The following is a 27,033-nucleotide window of genomic DNA, read 5'->3' as shown; positions in this document are numbered from 1 at the left end:
AAGATCATAACTTAAATGAAAAGTCCAAAAAGTGACTGCTATATAGAGCACTATATAGTGAGCTCATCGGAAAAGAACTAAAAAGCTTTCACACACTATTCAGCGCATTTTTTCTGCATCGAAAAATGACATCATTGCCACAGGAATAAAATGTACAACAACAACAATGTGGAAAATCCCAAAGTAAATTTTTAATGTTTACTTTGCAGCTTTATTGTAAAAAAAACATGTTGGATGATCATCTTTAAATGTGGAATTAAACTTGTTTCCCACACTTTGTGCTGTGATGCACCGCTCTGCTTCTATTTACATTGAAACGACAGGTCGGGCTGTTCCTGCTGCCCTCGCTCCTCTCGTCTTTCCACCACGAGTGCAATGCATGATGGTATATGTTGTTTGGTTAGTGACCATTGGTTGTACATTACTTGTCATGATGGATTGTGAAAATGAATGAGTCAATTACATAGGGTATAATCTGTAAACATTTGGACACCACTAAAAAATGGCGAACTCAGCATATAGTGCACTATACAGTGATTAGTGAGGGATTTGGAACACAGCCATAGACTCACAGATAAACTGATTAGATTTCAGTTGGTGGTGGTTAACTTATAAAACATGTTTTGGCCTCTTGAACATGATATTTCAAGTCTGTGGTTCGATCATTTCCTCACATTTTGAGCAGTTGTCACTTGAAGATGTTGAAGATGAACAGATTAGATTTCAGTGGTCAAAGGTCAGGGTGACCTCATATGAGTCCAGAAGAAAAAACTTCTGTACTGTAAACTTGAATAAAAGATCCAAGTACTTCTTCACAAAGCTAGTACCACTGTAAACTTGTGTTTTCTTTCTCTCCTCGTTCTTGAAGTGAAGCTGCAGGACTCCTCTGGATCTGAATGACCCTGCTGTGAAAGCAGACATTCTGAAATCAGCAAGTTTCCAAAATCCACCCTGAAACACACTCATAGACCCAGGACAGATATAATACAGAGTTTGATGACATCAAATAACCCTGAAGGAGATGAGTGAATACAAAGAACTCCTGCCAGAGAGGATTTACAATGCAAAGCAGCCAGAACACTGGAAAGAAGAGTTATCATGTTGACTCCTTTGAATTATTTTCTGATGTCGAATAATTCTTCCAGGCATTGCTGCTGTAGAGCTGCTGCAGATTCAATGTGAGTGGCCAAAGAGAAAAAGGAGAGAGAGAGAGAGAGAGAGAGACTTTGACTTTTAAGATAACTTTTATTTAGATCATGTCATGATCTCTCCAATAGTAGCATCAGCAAAAAATTATAAATAACACTTCAATCAGATCATATTTTACAAAAGAAAACTACATGTCACACACACATGGAGTTTAAAAATGAAGGACCTGTGAACCGTCCTCCTCTAGTGAACATAAAACCTGTCTGATCCCCCACTGAGACGTAAAAGCTTCCAGGTTACTGGTCAGGCTGTAGAAGGCGTGTTCAATTCTCAGGTGAGCAGTTACCAAACCTTCGAAGCACTTCACCACATCTGTCCAGCCTTCACCCAACATCTGGTTCTCCCTGCTCTTCCAGGTGGCCAGTTTAGCCATACCAAACAGGAAGTTAACCAGGACTAGTGCTGCTCTGTTTCCTTTGTGGTATTTAGGCCCAAAAACAAACAACGGGAGAGAAAGGTTCTCCCCCAGAACCTCCACCCACTGCTGCAGTTGTCTAAATAAAACCTCTAGTCGAGGATAAGACACCACTAGGTGCTCTACAGTCTCCCTATCACCACAGAAACCACATCCCTCCCCAGTGCTCGGATCCAGGTGAGCTCTGTGTCTGTTTGTAGCTAAAGCTCCATGTATAATCCTCCACTGGAGGTCACCCACATGGTTTTCAACAGGAGGTTTATACAGGCCCCTCCACCTGCCTTCAGGGGTGCAGCCTGCAGCAAAAACCTCAGTCCACCTCGTCTCCTTGACTCCAGCCAGAGAGTGAAGGTTCAGCACCTTCACACAGCTGACATAAAGCTGCTTCTTCCCAGAAGAGCTGAAATTACCCAGCACCGGTGTTTTGAAGGAAAGAAGCAGTCCACTCCTCTCGCCACCCATCAGCAGCAGGGCTGACGATCAGAGAGGGAAACAGGTACTCACAGTCATCATCCCATTGGTCAGCTAGAGTACGATTTTCAGCAAACGCCCTCAGTGGCACAGACAGGGACTGCAACTCTTCCTCCACAATCCTCTTCAGAACTCTGGAGGACCTGATGTTGGTGACGTCACAGAGTGTTTCCCAGGATGTCTTTGTGAGGTGGCCCAGTTTAATGATGCCAGCCTCAACAAACATTCCTTAACGTTGTAGAGGAAAAGGTGTCGGTTCTCAGGAAATCATTGTAAAACAGCGGCTCCTCAAACAGCCATATCCCCGGTCTGGGGTCAGGAGTTCGCTTGACCTCCAGCGTCTGCCAGGCGTTCACCACCGAGCTGTAGAACGGCGTCAGTCCAGTCAGGTCAGCTTCAGTTGATCAGAAATAAATGTTTGTCCAGCCCTAGCTGGCCAGCTTGTCTGAGCAGCAGACGAGCAGGAGCCAACCAGCAGAGACCACAGCCGTACAGCAACTTCTGCACTGAAGGCCGCAGGAAAGGAACCCCCCCCCCCCCCCCCCCCCCCCCCCCCCCCCCGAACACCAAAAGTCTGCAAGGTTGAAAATAAAAAATCGGGATCCACACGGTCAAAGGCTTTTTCCTGATTGATTGAAATAATACCCACATTTACATTATATAATTTACACACATCACACACATCTCATATTAAAAACAGATTGTCCAGCATGGATCTGTCAGGCACACAGTAACATTGATCTGGGTTGATCAGCTGTTCAATGTAGGTCTTCAGTCTGTTTGATAAAACCTTAGAGAGGATCTTGTAGTCTGTGCATAAAAGGGCCACTGGTCTCCAGTTCTTTAAAAGGCTAAGATCTCCCTTCTAAGGCAGCAGAGAGAGAACTGCGCGTCTACAGGAAGTAGGAAGTGTCCCTTTTTTAAAACACTTTTTAAAAATGTCTGAAATGTCTCGTCCCAAAACACCCCAGAAATGTTTTTAAAAATCAGAAGGTAATCCATCCACTCCAGGGGCCTTTCCGGACGCCATCTGCGACACAGCCGTGGTCAGTTCCTCTAAGGTGATGTCATAGTTTAATATATCCTGTTCTTCAGGACGTCAGCTGAGGAAGTCCTTGTAGCAGCTCTGCAGCAGAGTCTGCATCACAGTGAACCGCCCTGAACAGGTCTGAGTAGAACTCTACTGCGTGTTTCCTCGTCCTAGCCGGTTCTGTGGTCACTTCTCCGTCTGGGACCGGAGAGACACCATCTGTTTTCTCCGAGCCACCGACTTCTCTAAGTTAAAGAAGAAGGTGGTCGGAGCGTCCATATCATGTACTTTATTGAAGCGGGCTCTGACCAAGGCTCCTTTGGCTCTTTCATGTAAAAAGGAGTTTAAATCCTGTCTCTTGGTTTTGAGCTGTTCTGCATCCTGCCCGTTGCTTTGTGTGACTGTGACAGTTTCCAGGTTTCTGATCTCCTCCTCTAATTTCTGAATGGCTCTTTTTATTTTAACGGTCGAGTTGGCTGAGTATTGCTGACAGAACACTCTGATTTGGGCCTTTCCTCCTTCCCACCACTGGGTAAGGGAGGAAAACTCATCTGTCCACCTGCTCTCTCACCGCCAACAACACCTGCTCCACCGGGCTGTCCTGCTGCGGTACCAGCCTCACTCCGTGTCTCAGAGACAGGGACAGCGGCCCAGAGGACGCCATCCCGCCGAGAAAACACGGCTCACTCACCGCCAAACAATCACAGACACACTAACAATACAACAACTAACAACTACACAATCATACAAAAAACAAAGTTTAGAATATAAGTATAGCAATTTGCGAAAATACCACAAACTCTCACACGCTCACCACCACGCCACCAACAAACTCCCAGCATGCACTGAGAGAGAGAGAGAGAGAGAGAGAGAGAGAGAGAGAGAGAGAGAGAGAGAGACCAGGAACTATTATCAGACTGGTTGTTTTAATGAAAATAATTAATAGATGATAGCAGTATAATTATAATAATAATATTATATTAATAATACTCATCATCATTTATTTTTCTTGTCTTTTCATCCTTGTTTTCATCTGATCTACATATTGGATGGAATTAGAGGTGATCACAACATTAATAGATAAACATTTCAAACATCCCTGTCACAGAGGTATCATTGGATCCACGGTGTGAGCAAGACAAACAGACATTCATTCACTCACCACCTGCACAGGGGTGGAGGCAGAGACCAGTCATGGTCAGATACGATCAGAACTATCTGCATAGTGAGATGCCTCCAGAGAAAAAAGAGAAAAATTTTGTTGTTTGCATCTTTGCCTTTTTGCATAAAGAGTTCCACAGAACACTGACTATTTTCAGTAGAAGAGGAGGAGCTGCTGTTACATTTCCCTAAAGCTGCACTAGAACTAGTTCAGTTTGGTGTTAGTGGTGAACACTGGCACAGACAGTCCACAGAGCAGCATCAGGATGGAAGGGATCTTCATTGGTGTCTTGTGTCTCTCAGGTCAGTGAATTTCACTGTTTGTATGATGTCTAACAGGAAATCTGAATATAGAGATTAATTTGAGTCCTCATACATAACAAAAATAACTGGTTTCATCCTCAGGGTGCCTCACCTTCTCCACATGCCTCCTCCATCAGTACCACTTTGTGTCTGATGAAATGAATTGGACTGAAGCTCAGAGCTACTGCAGAGAGACGTACACAGACCTGGCCACTATTGAAAACACTGAAGAAATGAAGAAACTTAAAGACACAGTTTCTGCCGCTGGTCACAGCTCTAAGGTTTGGATTGGCCTGTACAGTCATATTGACTGGAAGTGGTCAGATGGGTTCAACCAGAGTGGAGCTGAATATAGGAACTGGGAGTCTCCTGACCCAAACAATTTCAAAGCCAATGAGCTCTGTGTGGTCCAGACAATGAATGGAAAATGGTTTGATTTTGAATGCCATGAACAGCATCCATTTGTCTGCTACAGAGGTAATGATGTGCTTTATATAGATCTTTACTATACAACATAATGTATAAGATATGATTTTGAAAACCATTGTGTGATCTCAACAATCCCTCTTTTGTTCTCAAACTTAACTGCAGGAACATTAGAGGATTCTGACTTTGTGCCAGTGAATACAGCAAAGAATTGGACTGAGGCTCAGAGGCACTGCAGAGAACACTACACAGATCTGGCCACTGTGAGGAATGACACTGACAACAACAAGATACAGACCTTGACAATACCTCACGGATGGGCATCGATCGGTTTGTACAGAGATCCTCAGATTTACTGGTCTGATGAGAGTGGCTACTCATTCAGCTCCTGGTATAAGGGTGTAAACCCACTTGGCTCGATGAAAGTCGTATGTGGTGTTGCAGATTTGGAGAAGGGAGGAAAATGGAGGTTATTTTCCTGTGAAGACAGAAAACCATTTGTCTGCTACAGCATCACATGTGAGAATCTTTTTTGTATTTTAGTGTTGCTTATTTTGTATTTGTGAGTTTTCCTACAGGCCTGATCAAACTGTCTTGTAGGTGTTGTGCCATAATGCATTAAACAGATTCTGAAAGAGGCAAGTCTCCAAAATCCACCCTGAAACATGAACTCATTCATAGACCCTGGACAGATGTATTACAGAGTTTGACATCATCAAATAACCATGAAGGAGACGAGTGACTGTAAAAAAACTGCAGTCACAGATGTTCTACAATGCAAAGCAGCCACACCAAAGGAAAGAAGAGTTATAATAATGTAGACTCCTTTAATTATATTTGACAGATTATTCTTACAGGACTTACTAATGTAGATCTGCAGTTTTTTATTTGAGACCAGGAAACATTAATCCTGATTTTGGCATGATTGCTACGTGACGATCACAAAATACAAACATTCCAGCAGACAAATATCTTGGTAGCTGAGCAGTTACAGCTCCTGCCACGAAAGAGCAGTGTCCATGTAAATATCATCTTTCTAATAAAGACCTGAGACCTGGGACCTGATGCTGTTTTAAAAAAATATATTTTCATTATTACAACCAGTCTGAAAGAGGTTAGATATGATAATACATATTTACATATTATTATTTATATATTTATGTTCCTGGTCTCTCTATCTGACTCCAGAGCTGCAGGATTCAGACAAACTACAATTCAAATTCTAAATCTTCTCCTTTTGATAATAATAATAATAATAATTATTATTATTATTATTATATGAATTATTAGTGCTGTCATTAATAATATCTTTATATTAATAATTATCAATCTTATTATTTTTATTATAACAACTAATGTGTCTGATCTGAAACCCGATGGTGCACAACTGTTCCTGGTCTCTCTCTCCTCTCTGTCCCCCACTCCTCCAATCTCTCTCTTCTCCTCCCTCTTTTACACCCCCCTCTCCTTCTTGCCCACATTGAGTCTGGTTCTAGAAGTTTCTTCCAGTTAATGAGAGAGTTTTTTTCTCCACAGTCTCCAAAGTGCTGCTCATTGTGGGAACTGTTGGGTTTCTCTATACATTTTAAAGTCTAGACCTTCTATGTAAAGTGCCTTGAGATGATGTATATTATGATATATATGCTATATGAATAGAATTGAATTGACTAAAAACACATAACTCTTTGTCTTAGAGAGCAAAGGAATCTGTTAAAAGTATTTCAAATAGCTGCCATTTCTGTTTTTCAGCTCCAGGAAAGATTGAAGGAGAAAGGACTGAGTGGCGTCACCTTGAAGTGGAGAGAAAAGGCTGATGGGAAAGTTTTCCACAAGGAGGAAAAAGGTTCTGACAAGAAAAAAAAGACTGAGCTTTAATATTTGAATTCAACTTTTATTGCATGTGCTAATGTTTCATGTGTGCACGTATACACACCTCTATCACTGTACACAGTTAAACCATACCAATGAATGCTGTTGTAGAAAAACTAGCCTTTGTGTGCTTATATGCTTAAACTGTGCGTCTGTGTATAAAGAGCATCAGGAACTTTATGCAGCCCGGGAAGAATGTCTAATTAACAACAGACACAGGGAGAGTCTCCATCGGAAGGAAAATGTAATTAGTTGCTAGGCAGGTTAATAATGTTACAGCTGATTATGTCTTATACTAAGGGAATGACAAAGACCCACAGCACAGGTCAAGCCCATGTAAAACAGATTACTGGCTGCAACTGTACGCTTTCACCAGACAGCACCATATATCCAGCATAAAGAAATGTAATCATGTATGCGCCCTTACTGGAATGATTGTTTTTTGAACCTATATTAAGTGTGTGGAAATGTAATCATTCATAAAAAATGCAGATAGACATCGTCCGAATCTAATGGAGTCTGGAGACAGGACCTTTTAAATCGAGTAAGGCCTGAAACAGAGGCCTCCAAAACTCCAAGATTTATAATGGTGTCAAAGTTGGACCAACAACCACAACTTTAATACACCATTAGAATCGACCCCTGACGTAACTGTAGGGGGAGACAAAGTCAACTTGGGAAAGTTTGACACCATTCGGTTCAGGACGAATCAGAAGTTTTGAACCAATCAGGAGATGGAGAGATTCACCTCCTGATTGGTTGAACGGGCAACAGCAGAGACGAGGATGAGCATATAAGCAGAGGGTTTGAAGCTCAGTCTTCAGTTGGGTTCCGGAGCCAGCTCGGGTTTACATGTTGTAAAGAAAAATAAACTCTACTGCATTGAACTCTGACCATCTCCAGTGAATTCTTTTGACCAACTATTGAGACTCCAGTAATAGCAAAGTGTTGGAAAACAAGTCTAAACTTAGCATCTGGTCCAGTATTAGACTTTTTATCTCCAACAATGCATCCTGTAGAAGAGTCTGACCCTCATCATTAAAACTGTTATTTACACTTTACAAACAAATACTTTTTTTTTCTTACTCACAGGTTTGCAAAGGGGCAACAAATAACCAAAAGTTTTTAAATGATTTCTGAATAATGTCTAAAGAATTAGACTCACATTCATCCCAGAAATTGACACTGATTAAGTTCAATGCTTTAGGACAGTGTTTCTCAACTGGTCTGGCTTCGGGACCCACCATCACCCCTTAATGACAAGACGGGACCCAATTTTTAACTACCCAATTTTATTTGATGAAAAGATGGTGCAGTTTGAATCTGAGATAGTACAGAATATCACAGTATGCCAACACAAAAAAACAAGTTTAATGATAAACCAAAACGACCAGCAGGTGGCGATGCTAGAGAGGGAAATATTCCCTTTTATACTCAATTAGCTGCATTTTAATTAAAAACCAAAAAGTGCATCTTAAGGAAACAGGGTAATACAACATAACAATTCAGTAACTTCAGCCTTTTAAGCAGACTCCGTGCTTTCATGCACAAACAAGAAATAAAAAAGTCCAACTACGGAGAAGTACTTTCAAAAAGACTCAAATTATATAGCTTTAGCTGAGAATACTCACTCACTGAATCTATTACAACCAACACTGCACTATGGAAAAAAATTCAGTGTCTTGAGTAGCAGCTTTTATCCAAAAACGCAAAATAAATTAAACAAAAAGTGCAATTCAAAAAGATTCAAGTATACAAAATTAACTTTTCTTCTGATTACCTTATCAGTAGGTAAATACTGAAAAACATTGTGCTTTGAAGAAAATTAAGCAGCACTGACTTCAACCTTAGGTGTAACACTGAATCACTGCTTTAGGAGACAGTCCCTTGCAGCTTTCTATTTGACTCTGCTGACCCCTAGGGGTAAGACCATAGACTGCAGGTGCAATGTATACAGTTGCAGCCCCATTACCACAACATTCCCAAAACAGTAATGTACACGCACACTGCATGTACCACACACATAAAATATGTAAGGAGGAATTATGGTTAAAATGATTCACATGACAGTGGAATATTTCCAATTTGACAACTTTATTAAACATGGCTTTTACATCTGAATATAGAGTGTAAACATTGTGTGGCTGTGACTACAAGCAGCTACAGAGCTCACAGTGTACAGTGTATGATAGGGTTGTCAGTGTTACACTCAAGCTGTGACTCTTAGTGAAGGGATCATAAACCTACAAGTCTGTGCTATTGTCTTATGATAGTTTTAGACTTTTCTGCATGCGTGTGTGTTTCCTGGAGGAGTCCTCCTTCCTCTTCCTGCTGCCGTGGCTGCTTTGCTGCAGCCTGAAGGTTTTCCGAGCCTGGGCTCTCTCCTTCTCCAGGACCTCTGTGTCGTCCAGAATCTCCAGACCTGGGATCTGACTGATGACGTACTGTCTGAAGAGGAACAAAATGAAGACAAATGAGAAACACCATTCACAGGACATTGTATGCAGGTTTACCTTATGTATATAGATGCATTTTCATGAATTTGAACCCCTAAGGTCTCTGGCGGAGCAATCCCAAGCCAGGGATCAGCCGCACTGTGTATAGGGGGGATGTCTGAGTGGTGCGCTGGCTGTTGCGCCAAACGCCAACTCCGCCACGGCAACGAAACGACTTCGTCCACGCCAAACCAAAGACTCTGCCACAGGAGATGAGCGGGAACGGAAGGAGGGCGAGCTATGCACGGCCGCTTCCTTAAATACGGGGGCGCATGACGTCGCTTAGCAACCAACGCGCCATGAAAGCAGGTAAAGCGCCCCGCAGCGGCAGGGAGGGAGCGCGCCTCCGGCTACATGTGGAATCTCTTGGTTTGATTGCAGATATATTTAAGTACAGATTGTCTGTCTGTCCAAAAAATGGTCTCTTGAAGGTCAAGCTGTAGCTCTGAGCACAGCATTCGAACTACTCCTACAGCTAAAGTAGCATCTTGTCTAGGAATAGTCATGTTTTTCAGGGTAGTTACTCTAGACTTTCCTATCACAAAAGCCACAAGAACTTTCCCCAAGTTGTCGGCAAATCTAAGCTAACTGGCCGTTCCATATCCTTCTCACTGGCATCACAAACGTGATGCAACTGTATTGTTTTCAATAGGCCCATCTGCTGATTTGACAACATTTTAACTGATCCAGTTCAGTTAGCCATTTTTTATATGGTTTGGTCCCATCCACATTTAGCCTGGGAGAGATCATGAAGAATCTGTTTTGCTTTCAGTACAAAAAAAGGGTTGAGGAAATTTTGAACATCCTCACAAATTACTGTATATGCCACTGTATATTATGTATATAGTGTATATTACTTCTATACACCATTAAGAGAGTGGGGCCTGTTTTGTTCCACACATACTCCCGTCTCTCTCCAAGCAGTGCCCAAGGTCAGGTTATAGATAAAGGACCAACCACCACTGCATTGTAGTGTCTACGCTCAGGGACTTAATATCTAACTCAGATGCCCCAGACAGAGAGGCACCAACTTCAACCCTTTTGCATATTTCACCAGGGCCAAGACGTAAGGACACAATGTGATTTTGGAATGCATACTTTAGGCTTAACTGTCCAATAGGTTTTGAACACCTACATGTAACATAGAGAGTGACAGCAATTCTAGCCTTTCATGGATTTGCTGTTGGAATGGAAGACGCAAGTAGAGGAAGATATACAGTATGCGGACGCTGTGGAAGACATCTTCAGACTTGGGGGGTGACAATTGCTCAAGTTACTCTGTTGAAGTTTGTAAATTGTTTCACCTTCTGGTCTCCTTGATGCATCAAGTCTACATTAAAATCTTCTGCATAAGACATCAGCGGCTGCCTGAGTTCTCCTTTCACCAGCTTCCAGAAAACTTCCATAACAACTATATATAATCAGCTATACATTGAAGTATCAATCGCTGCTGTTCAACTTTCACACCCTTTTTTCTCACAAGCTACTTGCTCCAAACATAACAGATGTTGATGGACACATGTTACACACAGATATGAGCAGAGCCTTAGATGAGAGCTGAAACATCTTCCAAGTATCTGCATCCATGTCCAGTTGCTGTCGAACCAAGTTTTCTTGGACAACCATGACCTGGATGACTTAGAATCTTTCCAGATAAAATGACTATATTTTGTGGCAATAGCTTCCTGTTTTCTGTATATTTCCAAGACATTAAAAGTGGTATCAAGATAATATATAAACTTCATTGGGGCAGCTTGCTGGCTCCTCCGTTAATGTGCGTTGGGCAGGCGAAGGGCTTTATCGTTGGTGGGGAAACAGTGCCCCCTGTGGGCTTGTTCATCACCTTGCGTCTCAGCTCACTGATCTCAGAAGAAGGCTGGAGCCCTCTGACACTGTTATGGAGACAGAGGAGGTGGCAGGCATCCAGTCAGTTAGAGCAATGCATGTTCTGATCATGTCCATAGTTGTCAAGCGAGATAGTCATCCTTCTAATTTAGTGTTAGCTTATTTAAAGCTGAAAGTCACCACAAATATACAAATGCAGATAAAATAACTGGGGTTAGACCAAAGATTCTAAGACCTTTAGAGGAATACTTCTCTTTCCAAGAATGAGTTGAATAGATTGATGGCTCCACATGGTGAGGAACCACCTGTCAGAAGCTCAACTGAGTCTCATAAGACGGAGACGCTATTTATACAACCTTGTTGACTGATCAGATAATGTGAAGAACGTTGCATTAAGTGTGCCTCTACAGATGACGTCCATAAAGAAACATTTCTCCCAAAACTAAAACAATACCGAGACATATTCAACAGAGGTGTCTCAGTTTAGTGGTATAATTCTTTAGGGCTCTGGATGAAGCTCAACATCCTTGGCCTCAATTTTTCTTATGTGGGAATATCACTTCAAATAGGGCAGGTATGTCATGTTAACTGCACAGCTCAGACTCCATTTGTGTTCCCAGCAAGGTGTTTACTACACAGTCCAAGTATGTTGGGAGACCCAGTGAAAGTGGGTCCTGAACACACAACCAGAGGCACAACTGAATACAATTTGTCAGTCAAACACTATACACAACAGCACATACTAAATGTTGATGTAGTCATAAGCTGCTTTCAGACATGCACTGAACGCCAGAGATCCTGCGGACATTCTCCGGAGGGGCTGTATGTGTGAATACAAATGACCAAGTGAGACTGCTGGGTAGAGGGACATCTGGAAAACCCCCCTGCCACCCTGAGCTGAAGTGGCAGAATAAGAAAGAAAAGACATATGTAGAGTCCCATTAAGTTGTAAGCCAATGGTAGAAGCTGAGGTGCTAACATCTATATACTGTAGGTCCGTGAGCATTTGCCTTAATAATAACTCAAGAGAGGAGTTTAACTGTGTTGAACAGATTACAAATTTATTGCCTCACAACAATCAACATACATTCACAGTTCTGGATTTGTTGTATGAACACACTAAAAAATGCAAAAATAGAGCTCTGTTAAAGTACCAAATAAAAGAGAAAAATAAAGAATAAATGTCCTTTAAATGTTTGTGACCCCAAAAGTGCAGTATTTGCGTCCTTGTGTGTGTGATCAATATTATGTTCCCTGCTACCCGGGTAGGCTTTGTGTGTGTATCTGCTTATCTGTCATCAACTGACATCAAGCAAGTCAGTCGTCTCCTATGGACAAGTCCACGGCTGGTCACATCGTATCCAAAGGCTCATGGGACTGTTAAGTTCTCTGGTTAAATTAAACTAAATCACTGGTTTTGCCAAATCTAATGTCAATAATCTGCATTGTAAACAATACACAAGGTGACACCACATCCCTCTGCTCTGTCAGTGAATTAACTTTACCCTCTGTATGAAATGTGTTATGCAAGTAGGCTGCATTGCCTTGAATGCAATTCATGCACGAGTGTCTGACCACTAGTGTGTCTGAGTCACACACACACACACACACACACACACACACACACACACACACACACACACACACACACACACACACACACACACACACACACACACACACACACACACACACACACACACACACACACACACAAAGAGTGAGCCTCGTCAGTATTAAAACAGAATGAAGTAGACTAACGTTTCTTATAGCAGACAACCATGCAACACTGGCACACAGTCTGAAAGAAAGAATATTTTCTCTATATCAGCTCACAAATAAAAGACCGTCTGGGGTTTAAAAGTGATCACAACCACTTGCTGATTGTGTGAAATGGCTTCACATATACATGACACAATCCTGAGAGAAACAATGGGACATTATTATTATCATTATCATGTCGTGGATTGTATTAATTTAAGGCAGGAAGTGGATTAAATATCTGAGGAATTAATTTGCATACATACACTATGACCTGACATATAGGATCTTATTTTAATATATCTCAAGTAAATCCTGTTATTGACAGTATTGTCTAGAAGTATGTGTCTCTACCTGTTAGCATAGCTACAGTTCTACCAGATGGACCTCATGGTCTATGCAACTGGCCAGTCTGGCACAGCAGCTGATAGGAAACATTTGTTTTCCCAGTCAGAGGCTGCCTTGCACTGGGAGCTGAGGAGAGACAGAAGGGCACACAGAGAACATCCAGTACCAAAGAAGGGAATCGAGCACAAGCAGAGGAAGGATTTGAGATAAGATAACAACCAGTCAATTTATATGGAAACAGAGTGAAGAAGGAGATACTAACAGACCAAAGCTTGTGGTAAGACGCAATCATGTGTCAGCAGGTGTGACACAATATATGGAAATAACATTTCACATCAAAGTCAGACCGTGGTCTGTTTTACCCAACTGCTGCATGTAGTTCCCCAAAGTGAAAGAGTTTATTTTTCTGAAACTACTGACACTTTAAATCAATCTGTTATCGCTTATATACACCAAGTCAAAAACACAGATCCTCTTCTCTACAAAGTAAACGCTTATTAGCATCACGTCAACATCTGAAATATGAAGTTTTACTTGACACAGAAAGTGAAAGGTCCAAACTACAGATTCAAATTCAAACCCCAATAAATGAGCCTTTGCTGGTTTTTGGGTCGAACAACAAAGACATGCTTTAGCTGGCATCAGAAATGCAGCCAGTTAACTTGCTCTTTCATTGGGCCCACTGAAGAACCAGGTCGCCAAGTGGCACATGAATTCTATTTATCTACTCCACAGCAAAGAAACCAGTTTAGCAGCAGTGACAGCTGACAACAGGATGGACCTGGAAGAGGTTGAAGAAATTTCCTGTACCACAGAAAACAGTGTTGGACAGGATGTCAGTGCACATGCAGCAAAGTCACATTGGAATAGATCTATAATTTGTGGCTGAAAGCTTAAAGCAATCGTTGCAATTATATTATTTTCACAAAATTTGAGATGATAAAATGGACATTCCAACATTTAACATAGTGTTAGTTTACACAGTTTACCCACCATGACAAGTTTTACTCAGTCTGTATAAATCCATGAACTGTATATAAACATGGACGACGCATCTCCACTTCAAGTTTATTTATGTCAATCAAGTCATTTTAGCTTCTTCCATGTAATTCCACTAACATTGAGGGGGCAGTGTGTACGGCCTGTACTCCAGTCAGCCACCAGGGGGTAGTCAAGACTCTTGTCTTCACCGTTAACACTCATATAAAGTCATCAGTGAAAACAGTTTTCATTGTGTGGGTGTGAGAAGATCTGTAAACCGGTTACTTTGGCTTGAGTTTGAAAACCACACATTTATAACTGAAACCCTGAATTATAAACTGAGGGAGTAGAGTTTAAAAGGAAGTGGAAATTATCAGGTGCAAAGAAAAATGCTTTAAAGTTGCATTATGGGAAATGTAGGTCACAGACAGTCCTCCCTTGGCCTCTGCTTCCATGTAAATATTTTATATAATTGTCTCTGACATCAACAGTCAAACCCATGAAACTAGAACTTTATAATGAAACGGAAGACACACGTCTTTATGAATGTACTCTCCTAAAAGCACAGTTTATATGTAGAACAGTTAACCCCTCCCTCTCTTACCTTCCCTGAAGCCTCGTGGGGAAGGAGCGTCTCTTACAGATGTTACAGTAGCACGTTGGAGGCCCAGCAGGCTGCAGGCTCGAGCCCTTTCTCCATCCGAGAGCTTCCATGCCCTGATGACCAGGGTTTTTACACAAGCTTTTGTTTGCGTGTTTGAGTATGAACTGCAAATACACAAGGAGACAATCTGTCAGAAGGGTTGTGTTTGTTTTATATGATGTTTGTTCCTCTAATATATTAATATTTATTGAATTTTATTTCTATACACTCCAAAAAATGATTCAAGCCCTTCTTAGAGGTGACACATTTAAATATCGTTTGCTTTATTAATATATATCCATTTAAATAGTGTACATAAATATTTTACAGATGTAACACAAAATATTTGTTTGACTCATCACATTCATGAACGCAAAATAAATGAGAGAGAGAGAGAGAGCGAGAGAGAGCGAGAGAGAGAGCTGCCCACCACGTGGAGTTCTAGGTAACTCTAAGATGACTGTCGAGTAGAGGAAAGGCCCGGATCTAGACTGCTCAGATTTGTCCGTAATTAGAAATTTGGGGTGGGCACCTTTTCACACAGTGACTTTGGCTTGGTTAGTGTGTTGGTTTTCTGACAGCACCTGAAGGCAGCACCAAAAAAAACGAAAACTTATTTACCCCTGGGGACTCATGTGAGTGTGTGTGTATGTATGTGTATGTGAGTGTGCACTCCGCCTCGCTCCAGGAGGAGATGAGAGAGGAGATGGGACACAACTTGCTAAAATGTTGATGCTCTTCTTATGTAAACAATAGGGTACATACTAGGTACGATACTAAGTCATAATGATGAGATACAGGATTTTTATTTTCTTCATCACATTGAAATGGGCTTCCATAGATTTTGACCCGACAACTGATGAACTTTCTTCTATGAAACTGCAGTTCATGTAAGAATTCTACTTTATATTTTTGTTTGTAATTTTCTATTGTGTTGTTCAGCATTGTACTTAAAAAGTGTTTTGTATTTGGGTTGTTTAGGCCTCCGCCACTGAGGGTGCAGAGAGGGACATTGCACTCGCAATCATGTGGATATACACTATCTGAAGAGATGGAGATGTGGAGCCAGAGGACGTGGGAATCGTGATTGAAGGCATCAAAGTCATGGACAACTTAGGAAGGGTGATAATGGGGTTCATCATGCTGTTTGGGCTCATTAATGCCCTTGATCTGAGCTTTCCAGACAACCTCAAGTACACTTTCCAGTTTATTCAGAAATGAATTTGAATGGGCACAAGCTCTATGCAAAGATACAGCAGCTGAAAATAAAGTTGTTTGCATGAGCGGGAAACACAGCCGACAAAGTTCTGCGACCTCAGTGATGTTTTTCCTGGGTATGATATTTTTAATGACTGGATTTCCATGAGCTTGGAGAAGTATGTTCACATATGGAAATTCTGTCCACGTAACTTCCCCTTTCCATCTATGTGACTTTGTCTCTGCTCTACACCACTTTTGTACTGCTGCCTTGTCACCTTCATGACTCTCAACTCAGGCCAAATGGACATAAACACGATTTTACTGTAGTTTTCTTTGGTTGTGAATGACCTCTTAATGCTGCCAGTCACTCTGTTACAGATTAGAAGCTACATTTAAATTACTGCTTTAATGAGTTATAATGAGTTAAAACCGGATTCTGTTGGTCTGGAAATGTTTTCATTTCTGTAAATGTTTTCATTTACAGACCAACAAGTTTATTGCCTTGTTGTTTTTGGGACTGGGGGATTGCTAGGCATTTATTTTTCACCAGCTACAGAGCTGGGCATGAGAGTCAAACTGGCGAATGGCTATTTCTGAACAATTGTGATCAATATTGCTAGATGCATGGACCCAAGGGGAAACATTACTCTGTAAATTGTCTTCTTTATGGCTGTATGGATGTCATGTTGAATATTAGGAGAACACTGTAGTTTTCTTGGCCTCTTAATGCTGCAAGTCACTCTGCTACAGAGCTGTTAAGATTACCATTTGTTTCCAGTGCACTTCAAAAGGTTTAGCATAAAAAAAAAGTGTATTCAAGTAAAAGTTAATGTATTATAAGTATAAAAATATATGTATTTGTATTGATGTTGAATTCAGGATTTCTGTCAGGATTGTGTTGCTTTTATTTCCTGATCAGTTTGTTTCTTGATATTTGTTGTATGTAAAACAAACAACCTACATTTCCCATGATGCAACTTTTGTTGGTTGGTTTTTACTATGCCAGTTTCAGAGCATTTTAAAATTAAAAAAAACTCAAACAAGGTTTGTCTCATGCTAAACGGGGAATCAGATAAAAAGCAATATTGCCTCATTAATTTCCAATTATATAATTTTGTGTTGGACTAACTAAAATCAATTTAACATCATCTATGTAGATATTTTACTTTAGCTGCCTTTAAAAAAGATAAGTGGGTGTTATGTAAATCAACTTAACTAATCAACTAGTTAATGTAATAATGTTATTTTAGCTTTATGTGAGAGAAATTAGTTGGACCATTGAGAAGAAATTATATTGCAGGGATTTTATTAAAGGGGACATAGCATGCCCATTTTACCACAAGTTGATATGGTTCCTTGGGGTCTTAATGAAATGTCTGTAACATACTTTGGTCAAAATACCACAAGGATCATATAAAACAGCCCTCCACAGAGTGACCTGTTTTGAGTGCCTGTTCCTTTAAATGCTAATGAGCCAGCTCCCCCCTCCCCCCTCTCCCCCCATGATTTTAAACGATATAAATTACATATTTTATATGATATAAATTATCAAATATGCATCCCATACTTTGTATTCCCCTTCTGTTGTCCTGGAGTTTTAATTTTCCCAATCACATAATTAAATGTCCCCCTCTGCCCATCCACTACAAGCACACAAGCAGACAGACAGAGAGAGAAAGAGGGGTGGGGGGGGGCTATGAAGACCATCATTTACCCCCGAACCCCGACATTCAACGGGTACAACAACAAGCGGAGAAAGCAGAATCGCGGGCTGACCTTATATATACAGTCTATGGGGCTGACCAGCGCGGAGAAATGCACGTCCCGTGTGAACAGCCAGGCGGCTGCGCGCTTGAGAACGGCGCTGCGCTGCCTCGCAGCGGCGCTTCCGTGTCCGGTGTTAACCCGGCGTAACTACTGAGTCACTCAAGCATGACGTTTCTGACTTAGAGGAACCATAACAAAACGCGCGAGTGTTTTTTTCCCCGAGTTTTTGGGTTGGTAGACATGCCAGATACCCACATTAACCTGTAGAAGCACTAACAAAGTGGAATTTGCATGCTATGTCCCCTTTAAATTGAGTTGGAGCTACATATATTTATTGGATGGAAAACCTGCCAGCAATTGAATTGAGTTAGAGCTACAATTGAATTGAGTTCACCCAATGAGTTATTTTTTTGAGTGTAGCCACTTACAGGAAGTATCTTTTACGCTTAAAAATAATTTCGTTGATTTCAGGGTATTTAATGAATTTTACTTTCACTTTTTCTGAAAGTGTAACTGAACAGTGGATTGGCTGGTGAACTGCAGGAGTCTGTCTCAGTCTCAGGATGGTTGGGGTCAGGGGGTAGGAGCTAAAAGTAAACATGAATTAAAGGTTCAATGTGTAAGATTTTGGTGAAAGGGATCGATTGGCAGAAAATTAATATGAAATAATCCTGCTGATGTTTTAACTAGTGTGTTTCATCTGAATTCTAAAAATTGTGGACTTCTTTCCCCCTTAAATGAGCCCCTTATATTTAAATACTTTATATTTACATCAGGAGCTGGTCTGGAAGGGGAGCGAGCTGTGAGGGGAACTCAGCTGCAATATGCAACTGCACCACTACATCTCACCAAATTCTACACACTGAATCTTTAAATGTGCATCTTACTGAATCAGGAATTGGACATGGATGTTTGATATATCATTGGCCCCTCTATGTAAATTGTGGCCCCTGATTTATGAAAACTACACCAGCCTCTGGAGAACAACCCCCAAGCTAGTTTGTCCTTAATATTGAACTCATTACTTTTCTCTTCTGGACAGTCTGACAGGTCTTGACCATGACCTGACAGACATATTCAGCCAGAAGTGACCACACTGAAAGACATGTTGGTCTAATGTTTAATGTGTATTTTTCCTTTGATGCAGAAAAACCTAGGTGGAGGTTTCCAGGTTGTTTGTCTGCCCCATTTTTATGAACACATGTCAAATTCTGTACGAAGCTTCATTTGGACTCAGAGATGAACTGAAACGATGTTGGTGATTAAAGGTAAAATGTCAAGGTCACGGTGACCTCATGTTCTTGTGAATGTGATATATCACAAACACCTTCAGGGAATTTTTTACATCCAACACAAATATTCACTTCAAGGATGATTTGATTATAACTGAAAGTAGTTCAAGGTCATCGACTTCACAAAAAGCCTTTTTTGCCTCGTTAATGTCACGTTTGTTGTATAACTGGACACAAATGCTGCCAAAGAAACAGAATAAAACAAGAAGTGCAGGGAAAAATACTTAATCAACAAATTAAATTGCTCACACTCAGAAGGCTGGAACTATTCTCAGACTGGTTGTTATAATGAAAATAATTAATAGATGATAGCAGTATAATAATAATAATATTATTATTATTAATAATAGTAATTTCTTTTTCTTCTCTTTTCATCCTTATTTTCATCTGATCTACATATTGGATGGAATTAGAGGTGATCACAACATTAATAGATAAACATTTCAAACATCCCTGTCACAGAGGTATCATTGGATCCACGGTGTGAGCAAGACAAACAGACATTCATTCACTCACCACCTGCACAGGGGTGGAGGCAGAGACCAGTCATGGTCAGATACGATCAGAACTATCTGCATAGTGAGATGCCTCCAGAGATAAATGAGGGAAAATGTTGTTGTTTACATCTTTGCCTTTTTGCATAAAGAGTTCAACAGAACACTGACTATTTACAGTAGAAGAGGAGGAGCTGGTGTTACATTTCCCTAAAGCTGCACTAGAACTAGTTCAGTTTGGTGTTAGTGGTGAACACTGGCACAGACAGTCCACAGAGCAGCATCAGGATGGAAGGGATCTTCATTGGTGTCTTGTGTCTCTCAGGTCAGTGAATTTCACTGTTTGTATGATGTCTAACAGGAAATCTGAATATAGAGATTAATTTGAGTCCTCATACATAACAAAAATAACTGGTTTCATCCTCAGGGTGCCTCACCTTCTCCACATGCCTCCTCCATCAGTACCACTTTGTGTCTGATGCAATGAATTGGACTGAAGCTCAGAGCTACTGCAGAGAGACGTACACAGACCTGGCCACTATTGAAAACACTGAAGAAATGAAGAAACTTAAAGACACAGTTTCTGCCGCTGGTCACAGCTCTAAGGTTTGGATTGGCCTGTACAGTCATATTGACTGGAAGTGGTCAGATGGGTTCAACCAGAGTGGAGCTGAATATAGGAGGTGGCATCATAATGACCCAAACTATATAGCAGCCAATGAGCTCTGTGTGTTGCAGGGTTCAAAGTATGCAACATGGTATGATCATGACTGCCTTAGTAAGATTCCATTTGTCTGCTACAATGGTAATGATGTGCTTTATATTGATCTTTATGATACAACATAATGTATAAGATATGATTTTGAAAACCATTGTGTGATCTCAACAATCCCTCTTTTGTTCTCAAACTTAACTGCAGGAACATTAGAGGATTCTGACTTTGTGCTGGTGAATACATCAAAGAATTGGACTGAGGCTCAGAGGCACTGCAGAGAAAACTACACAGATCTGGTCACTGTGAGGAACGACGCTGACAACAAGAAGATACACAAGTTGATAACACCTCTCAAAATGGCATCGATCGGTTTGTACAGAGATCCTCAGATTTACTGGTCCGACGGGAGTAACTACTCATTCAGCTCCTGGTATCAGGGTGTAAACCCACTTGGCTCGATGAAAGTCGTATGTGGTGTTGCAGATTTGGAGAAGGGAGGAAAATGGAGGTTACGTTCCTGTGAAGAAAGAAAACCATTTGTCTGCTACAGCATCACATGTGAGAATCTTTTTTGTATTTTAGTGTTGCTTATTTTGTATTTGTGAGTTTTCCTACAGGCCTGATCAAACTGTCTTGTAGGTGTTGTGCCATAATGCATTAAAACGTGATACCATAAAATGGTGTGCCTTTCGGCATTCAATAAATTTGGTTATCAAAATAAAATATTAATATTCTATTATTAATATTAAATAATAACTGTAATTGATTAAAGTTACCTCGGGGGACCACCCTTCAAAGGAAGGCAAAAGATAGCCAATTTATTGATTAAGTCTCATAAAGGTACTAACTACAAATTTGGAACTCTGATTAACAATTAAATTAATAACTACAACCAAAATTACCATATAGAAAATGTTGTGCCACAATGCATCAAACGTGATACCATGAAATGGTGTGCCTTTCGGCATTCAATAAATTTGGTTATCAAAATAAAATATTAAATATTAATATTTTATTATTAATATTAAATAATAACTTTAATTGATTAAAGTTACCTCGGAGCACTATCCTTCAAAGGAAGGGAAAAGATAGCCAATTTATTGAATAAATCTCATAAAAGTACTAACTACAAAATTAAATTAATAACTATAACCAAAATTACCATATAGATAGTTAGCTAAGTTGAAGGATATGGAGTTCTTGGCAGTGTAGAGGTTGGCAAAATTCACTTATGCAACATTAATGAAAAAACATTTGTGAAAGAAAAACATTTATTATGAATATAATAAAGTATAGAAACACAAATTACTAATGGTGTACTTACCAAACAAAGATAGGTATGTGAGTATGCATGTGTGTGTCTATGTACTTCCAAAATGGCGGCTGGCCACTTTGAAGATAACACCCTTCCCCCCTATTGGAATCCTTACGACATGTAGCGGGGGTCCGAGCTAAGTAGGTGAAGAGTTATGCGTGTGCCTGTGTGTGTGCCAAATTAGAGAAAGTTGCCAGATGAATGCAAGGAAGGACTGAAGAGCATAACTAACATTAACTTTCTCAACAACTTGTAACCACAATATCACAACACCACAAATCAAACTTATAAACATCACACAGAATCGAATAAACAGTCTTGCTTAGCCTAGGGGGGAACATGCGGCTTCAGGCTTGTGATGGCCCCTGGGACACTGAGTCCTGGAGGGACATGCTACTTCAGGCTTTGACGGCACATGTAGGCCGAAGTGTGGTTTCACAAAAAAACATGCAAACCCAAAAACTCTGGGAAAAAAACACTCACGCGTTTTGTTATGGTTCCTCTAAGAAGCTGGTCAGCCCGCGATTCACTCACATGTGGCATTTGTCTGGATCGTTGGGACTGGGAGGCTGCAGCAGTTGCTCGGGCGCGACCGCTCGCTCTCCCGTGCGTGAGCTGGAATTTGTGTCAACGCCACACAGCCAGCAGTGTGGAAGACTTCCGCAGTGTTCAGCGCTACTGTACGCCGGGTTACAGTAGTTACGCCGGGTTAACACCGGACGCGGAAGCGCCGCTGCGAAGCAGCGCAGCGCCGTTCTCAAGCACGCAGCCGCCTGGCTGTTCACATGGGACGTGCATTTCTCCGCGCTGGTCAGCCCCATAGACTGTATATATAAGGTCAGCCCGCGATTCTGCTTTCTCCGCTTGTTGTTGTACCCGTTGAATGTCGGGGTTCGGGGGTAAATGATGGTCTTCATAGCCCCCCCCCACCCCTCTCTTTCTCTCTCTGTCTGTCTGCTTGTGTGCTTGTAGTGGATGGGCAGAGGGGGACATTTAATTATGTGATTGGGAAAATTAAAACTCCAGGACAACAGAAGGGGAATACAAAGTATGGGATGCATATTTGATAATTTATATCATATAAAATATGTAATTTATATCGTTTAAAATCATGGGGGGAGAGGGGGAGGGGGGAGCTGGCTCATTAGCATTTAAATGAACAGGCACTCAAAACAGGTCACTCTGTGGAGGGCTGTTTTATACAGGGTAAAAAGGGTGCTGTTTTAAATGATCCTTGTGGTATTTTGACCAAAGTATGTTACAGACATTTCATTAAGACCCCAAGGAACCATACCAACTTGTGGTAAAATGGGCATGCTATGTCCCCTTTAAACCAAAGATCTGGGTAGTTCTATCTCCACAGGAATAACTGTAGGTTTCACTAAACTATACACCACATTAAATGTGTGTTTTGTTTCTCTCCTCGTTCTTTGTCTAAGCATCAGTAAAGACGTTGGTGAAGGTGAGGGTGGAGCTACAGGACTCCTCTGTGGACCTGAATGACCCTGCTGTGAAAGAACAGATTCTGAAAGAGGCAAGTCTCCAAAATCCACCCTGAAACATGAACTCATTCATAGACCCTGGACAGATGTATTACAGAGTTTGACATCATCAAATAACCATGAAGGAGATGAGTGAATGTAAAAATACTCCAGTCACAGATGTTCTACAATGCAAAGCAGTCACACCAAAGGAAAGAAGAGTTATAATCATGTTGACTCCTTTAATTATTATTAGACTGATAATTCTTCCAGGTATTGCTTATGCAGTTTTTGCTACGTGACGATCACAAAATAAAAACATTCCAGCAGACAAATATCTTGGTAGCTGAGCAGTTACAGCTCCTGCCACGAAAGAGCAGTGTCCATGTAAATATCATCTTTCCAATAAAGACCAAAAATGCCTCAAAAGAAAATGTTACTTTGGGACGTGATGCTGTTTATGTGTCCAGAGCTGCAGGATTCAGACAAACAACAATTCTAATTCTAAATCTTCTCCTTTTACTTATTATTATTATTATATTATTATATGAATTATTATTGCTGTCATTAATAACATCTTTATATTAATAATTATCACTCTTATTGTTTGTCTGATGGTGCACAACTGTTCCTGGTCTCTCTCTATCCCCCACTCCTCCAATCTCTCTCTTCTCTTCCCTCTTTTACACCCCCCTCTCCTTCTTGCCCACATTCAGTCTGGTTCTAGAAGTTTCTTCCAGTTAATGAGGGAGTTCTTTCTCCACAGTCTCCAAAGTGCTGCTCATTGTGGGAACTGTTGGGTTTCTCTATACACACGTCTTGACCTTCTATGTAAAGTGCCTTGAGATGATTTATATTATGATATATATGCTATATAAATAGAATTGAATTGACTAAAAACACATAACTCTTTGTCTTAGAGAGCAAAGGAATCTGTTAAAAGTATTTCAAATAGCTGCCATTTCTGTTTTTCAGCTCCAGGAAAGATTGAAGGAGAAAGGACTGAGTGGCGTCACCTTGAAGTGGAGAGAAAAGGCTGATGGGAAAGTTTTCCACAAGGAGGAAAAAGGTTCTGACAAGAAAAAAAAGTCTGAGCTTTAATATTCAAATTCAACTTTTATCGCATGTGCTAATGTTTCATGTCTGCACGTATACACACCTCTATCACTGTACGCAGTTAAACCATACCAATGAATGCTGTTGTAGAAAAACTAGCCTTTGTGTGCTTATATGCTTAAACTGTGCGTCTGTGTATGAAGAGCATCAGGAACTTTATGCAGCCCGGGAAGAATGTCTAATTAACACCAGACACAGGGAGAGTCTCCATCTGAAGGAAAATGTAATTAGTTGCTAGGCAGGTTAATAATGTTACAGTTGATTACGTCTTATACTAAGGGAATGACAAAGACCCACAGCACAGGTCAAGCCCATGCAAAACAGATTTCTGGTTGCAACTGTACGCTTTCACCAGACAGCACCATATATCCAGCATAAAGAAATGTAATAATGTATGCGCCCTTACTGGAATGATTGTTTTTTTAACCTATATTAAGTGTGTGGAAATGTAATCATTTAAAAAAAATGCAGATAGACATCGTCCGAATCTAATGGAGTCTGGAGACAGGACCTTCTAAATCGAGTAAGGCCTGAAACAGAGGCCTCCGAAACTCCAAGATTTATAATGGTGTCAAAGTTAGACCAACAACCACAACTTTAATACACCATTAGAATCGACCCCTGACGTAACTGTAGGGGGAGACAAAGTCAACTTGGGAAAGTATGACACCATTCGGTTCAGGACGAATCAGAAGTTTTGAACCAATCAGGAGGTGGAGAGATTCACCTCCTGATTGGTTGAACGGGCAACAGCAGAGACGAGGATGAGCATATAAGCAGAGGGTTTGAAGCTCAGTCTTCAGTTGGGTTCCGGAGCCAGCTCGGGTTTACATGTTGTAAAGAAAAATAAACTCTACTGCATTGAACTCTGACCATCTCCAGTGAATTCTTTTGACCAACTATTGAGACTCCAGTAATAGCAAAGTGTTGGAAAACAAGTCTAAACTTAGCATCTGGTCCAGTATTAGACTTTTTATCTCCAACAATGCATCCTGTAGAAGAGTCTGACCCTCATCATTAAAACTGTTATTTACACTTTACAAACAAATACTTTGTTTTCTTACTCACAGGTTTGCAAAGGGGCAACAAATAACCAAAAGTTTTTAAATGATTTCTGAATAATGTCTAAAGAATTAGACTCACATTCATCCCAGAAATTGACACTGATTAAGTTCAATGCTTTAGGACAGTGTTTCTCAACTGGTCTGGCTTCGGGACCCACCATCACCCCTTAATGACAAGACGGGACCCAATTTTTAACTACTCAATTTTATTTGATGAAAAGATGGTGCAGTTTGAATCTGAGATAGTACAGAATATCACAGTATGCCAACACAAAAAAACAAGTTTAATGATAAACCAAAACGACCAGCAGGTGGCAATGCTAGAGAGGGAAATATTCCCTTTTATACTCAATTAGCTGCATTTTAATTAAAAACCAAAAAGTGCATCTTAAGGAAACAGGGTAATACAACATAACAATTCAGTAACTTCAGCCTTTTAAGCAGACTCCGTGCTTTCATGCACAAACAAGAAATAAAAAAGTCCAACTACGGAGAAGTACTTTCAAAAAGACTCAAATTATATAGCTTTAGCTGAGAATACTCACTCACTGAATCTATTACAACCAACACTGCACTATGGAAAAAAATTCAGTGTCTTGAGTAGCAGCTTTTATCCAAAAACGCAAAATAAATTAAACAAAAAGTGCAATTCAAAAAGATTCAAGTATACAAAATTAACTTTTCTTCTGATTACCTTATCAGTAGGTAAATACTGAAAAACATTGTGCTTTGAAGAAAATTAAGCAGCACTGACTTCAACCTTAGGTGTAACACTGAATCAATGCTTTAGGAGACAGTCCCTTGCAGCTTTCTATTTGACTCTGCTGACCCCTAGGGGTAAGACCATAGACTGCAGGTGCAATGTATACAGTTGCAGCCCCATTACCACAACATTCCCAAAACAGTAATGTACACGCACACTGCATGTACCACACACATAAAATATGTAAGGAGGAATTATGGTTAAAATGATTCACATGACAGTGGAATATTTCCAATTTGACAACTTTATTAAACATGGCTTTTACATCTGAATATAGAGTGTAAACATTGTGTGGCTGTGACTACAAGCAGCTACAGAGCTCACAGTGTACAGTGTATGATAGGGTTGTCAGTGTTACACTCAAGCTGTGACTCTTAGTGATGGGATCATAAACCTACAAGTCTGTGCTATTGTCTTATGATAGTTTTAGACTTTTCTGCATGCGTGTGTGTTTCCTGGAGGAGTCCTCCTTCCTCTTCCTGCTGCCGTGGCTGCTTTGCTGCAGCCTGAAGGTTTTCCGAGCCTGGGCTCTCTCCTTCTCCAGGACCTCTGTGTCGTCCAGAATCTCCAGACCTGGGATCTGACTGATGACGTACTGTCTGAAGAGGAACAAAATGAAGACAAATGAGAAACACCATTCACAGGACATTGTATGCAGGTTTACCTTATGCATATAGATGCATTTTCATGAATTTGAACCCCTAAGGTCTCTGGCGGAGCAATCCCAAGCCAGGGATCAGCCGCACTGTGTATAGGGGGGATGTCTGAGTGGTGCGCTGGCTGTTGCGCCAAACGCCAACTCCGCCACGGCAACGAAACGACTTCGTCCACGCCAAACCAAAGACTCTGCCACAGGAGATGAGCGGGAA

The 27,033-nt window shown here is 40.8% G+C and overlaps 2 protein-coding genes and 2 long non-coding RNA genes across 6 annotated transcripts in view; 3 read left to right on the top strand and 1 right to left on the bottom strand.

The window, feature by feature from the left end:
* LOC117779186 (macrophage mannose receptor 1-like) overlaps positions 1-27,033 on the top strand; it is a 63,698-nt gene that overhangs the window by 23,112 nt on the left and 13,553 nt on the right. Inside the window, exons 5-7 of one of the 3 annotated variants that reach the window (XR_004616944.1) lie at positions 6,765-7,385; positions 9,503-9,504; positions 24,980-25,203. The exons of 1 other annotated variant lie outside the window; for it this stretch is intronic. Coding sequence is in view for 1 of the 2 variants with exons in the window: in XM_034615179.1 (XP_034471070.1) it covers positions 6,765-6,890 (126 nt within the window). In the remaining variant the exon portion in view is untranslated. Of the gene's footprint in view, positions 1-6,764; positions 7,772-9,502; positions 9,505-24,979; positions 25,204-27,033 lie in introns of those variants that run through there. One more of the 3 variants, XM_034615179.1, reaches the window with a different exon arrangement.
* Positions 4,179-25,203, top strand: LOC117779185 (lymphocyte antigen 75-like). The gene is made up of 6 exons (XM_034615178.1): positions 4,179-4,589; positions 4,692-5,066; positions 20,630-20,983; positions 23,180-23,274; positions 24,197-24,331; positions 24,363-25,203. The coding sequence occupies exons 1-5, from the start codon at positions 4,553-4,555 to the stop codon at positions 24,320-24,322; spliced, it is 987 nt and encodes a 328-aa protein (XP_034471069.1). The 5' UTR covers positions 4,179-4,552; the 3' UTR covers positions 24,323-24,331; positions 24,363-25,203.
* LOC117779214 lies at positions 11,043-17,955 on the bottom strand. Its single transcript, XR_004616956.1, has 3 exons — positions 17,945-17,955; positions 16,906-16,909; positions 11,043-11,271 (listed from the first exon to the last, which is right to left on the bottom strand). It is a non-coding gene; the product is annotated as an uncharacterized LOC117779214 (long non-coding RNA).
* On the top strand, positions 19,881-20,442 carry LOC117779205. Its single transcript, XR_004616946.1, has 2 exons — positions 19,881-20,035; positions 20,138-20,442. It is a non-coding gene; the product is annotated as an uncharacterized LOC117779205 (long non-coding RNA).

This window comes from Hippoglossus hippoglossus, chromosome 18 (genome assembly GCF_009819705.1).
Source record: "Hippoglossus hippoglossus isolate fHipHip1 chromosome 18, fHipHip1.pri, whole genome shotgun sequence".
Lineage (NCBI taxonomy): Eukaryota > Metazoa > Chordata > Actinopteri > Pleuronectiformes > Pleuronectidae > Hippoglossus > Hippoglossus hippoglossus.
Note: the sequence above shows the minus strand (reverse complement) of the source record. Positions and strands in the feature narration are given on the sequence as shown.

Bases quoted from the DNA above. Each gene is read 5' to 3' on its own strand.
- LOC117779185 (XM_034615178.1), top strand. From the start codon at position 4,553: ATGGAAGGGATCTTCATTGGTGTCTTGTGTCTCTCAG. The intron at 4,590-4,691 runs GTCAGTGAATTT...TTTCATCCTCAG, and splicing joins TGGTGTCTTGTGTCTCTCAG to GGTGCCTCACCTTCTCCACA. The intron at 20,984-23,179 runs GTGAGAATCTTT...TCTTTGTCTAAG, and splicing joins TGTCTGCTACAGCATCACAT to CATCAGTAAAGACGTTGGTG.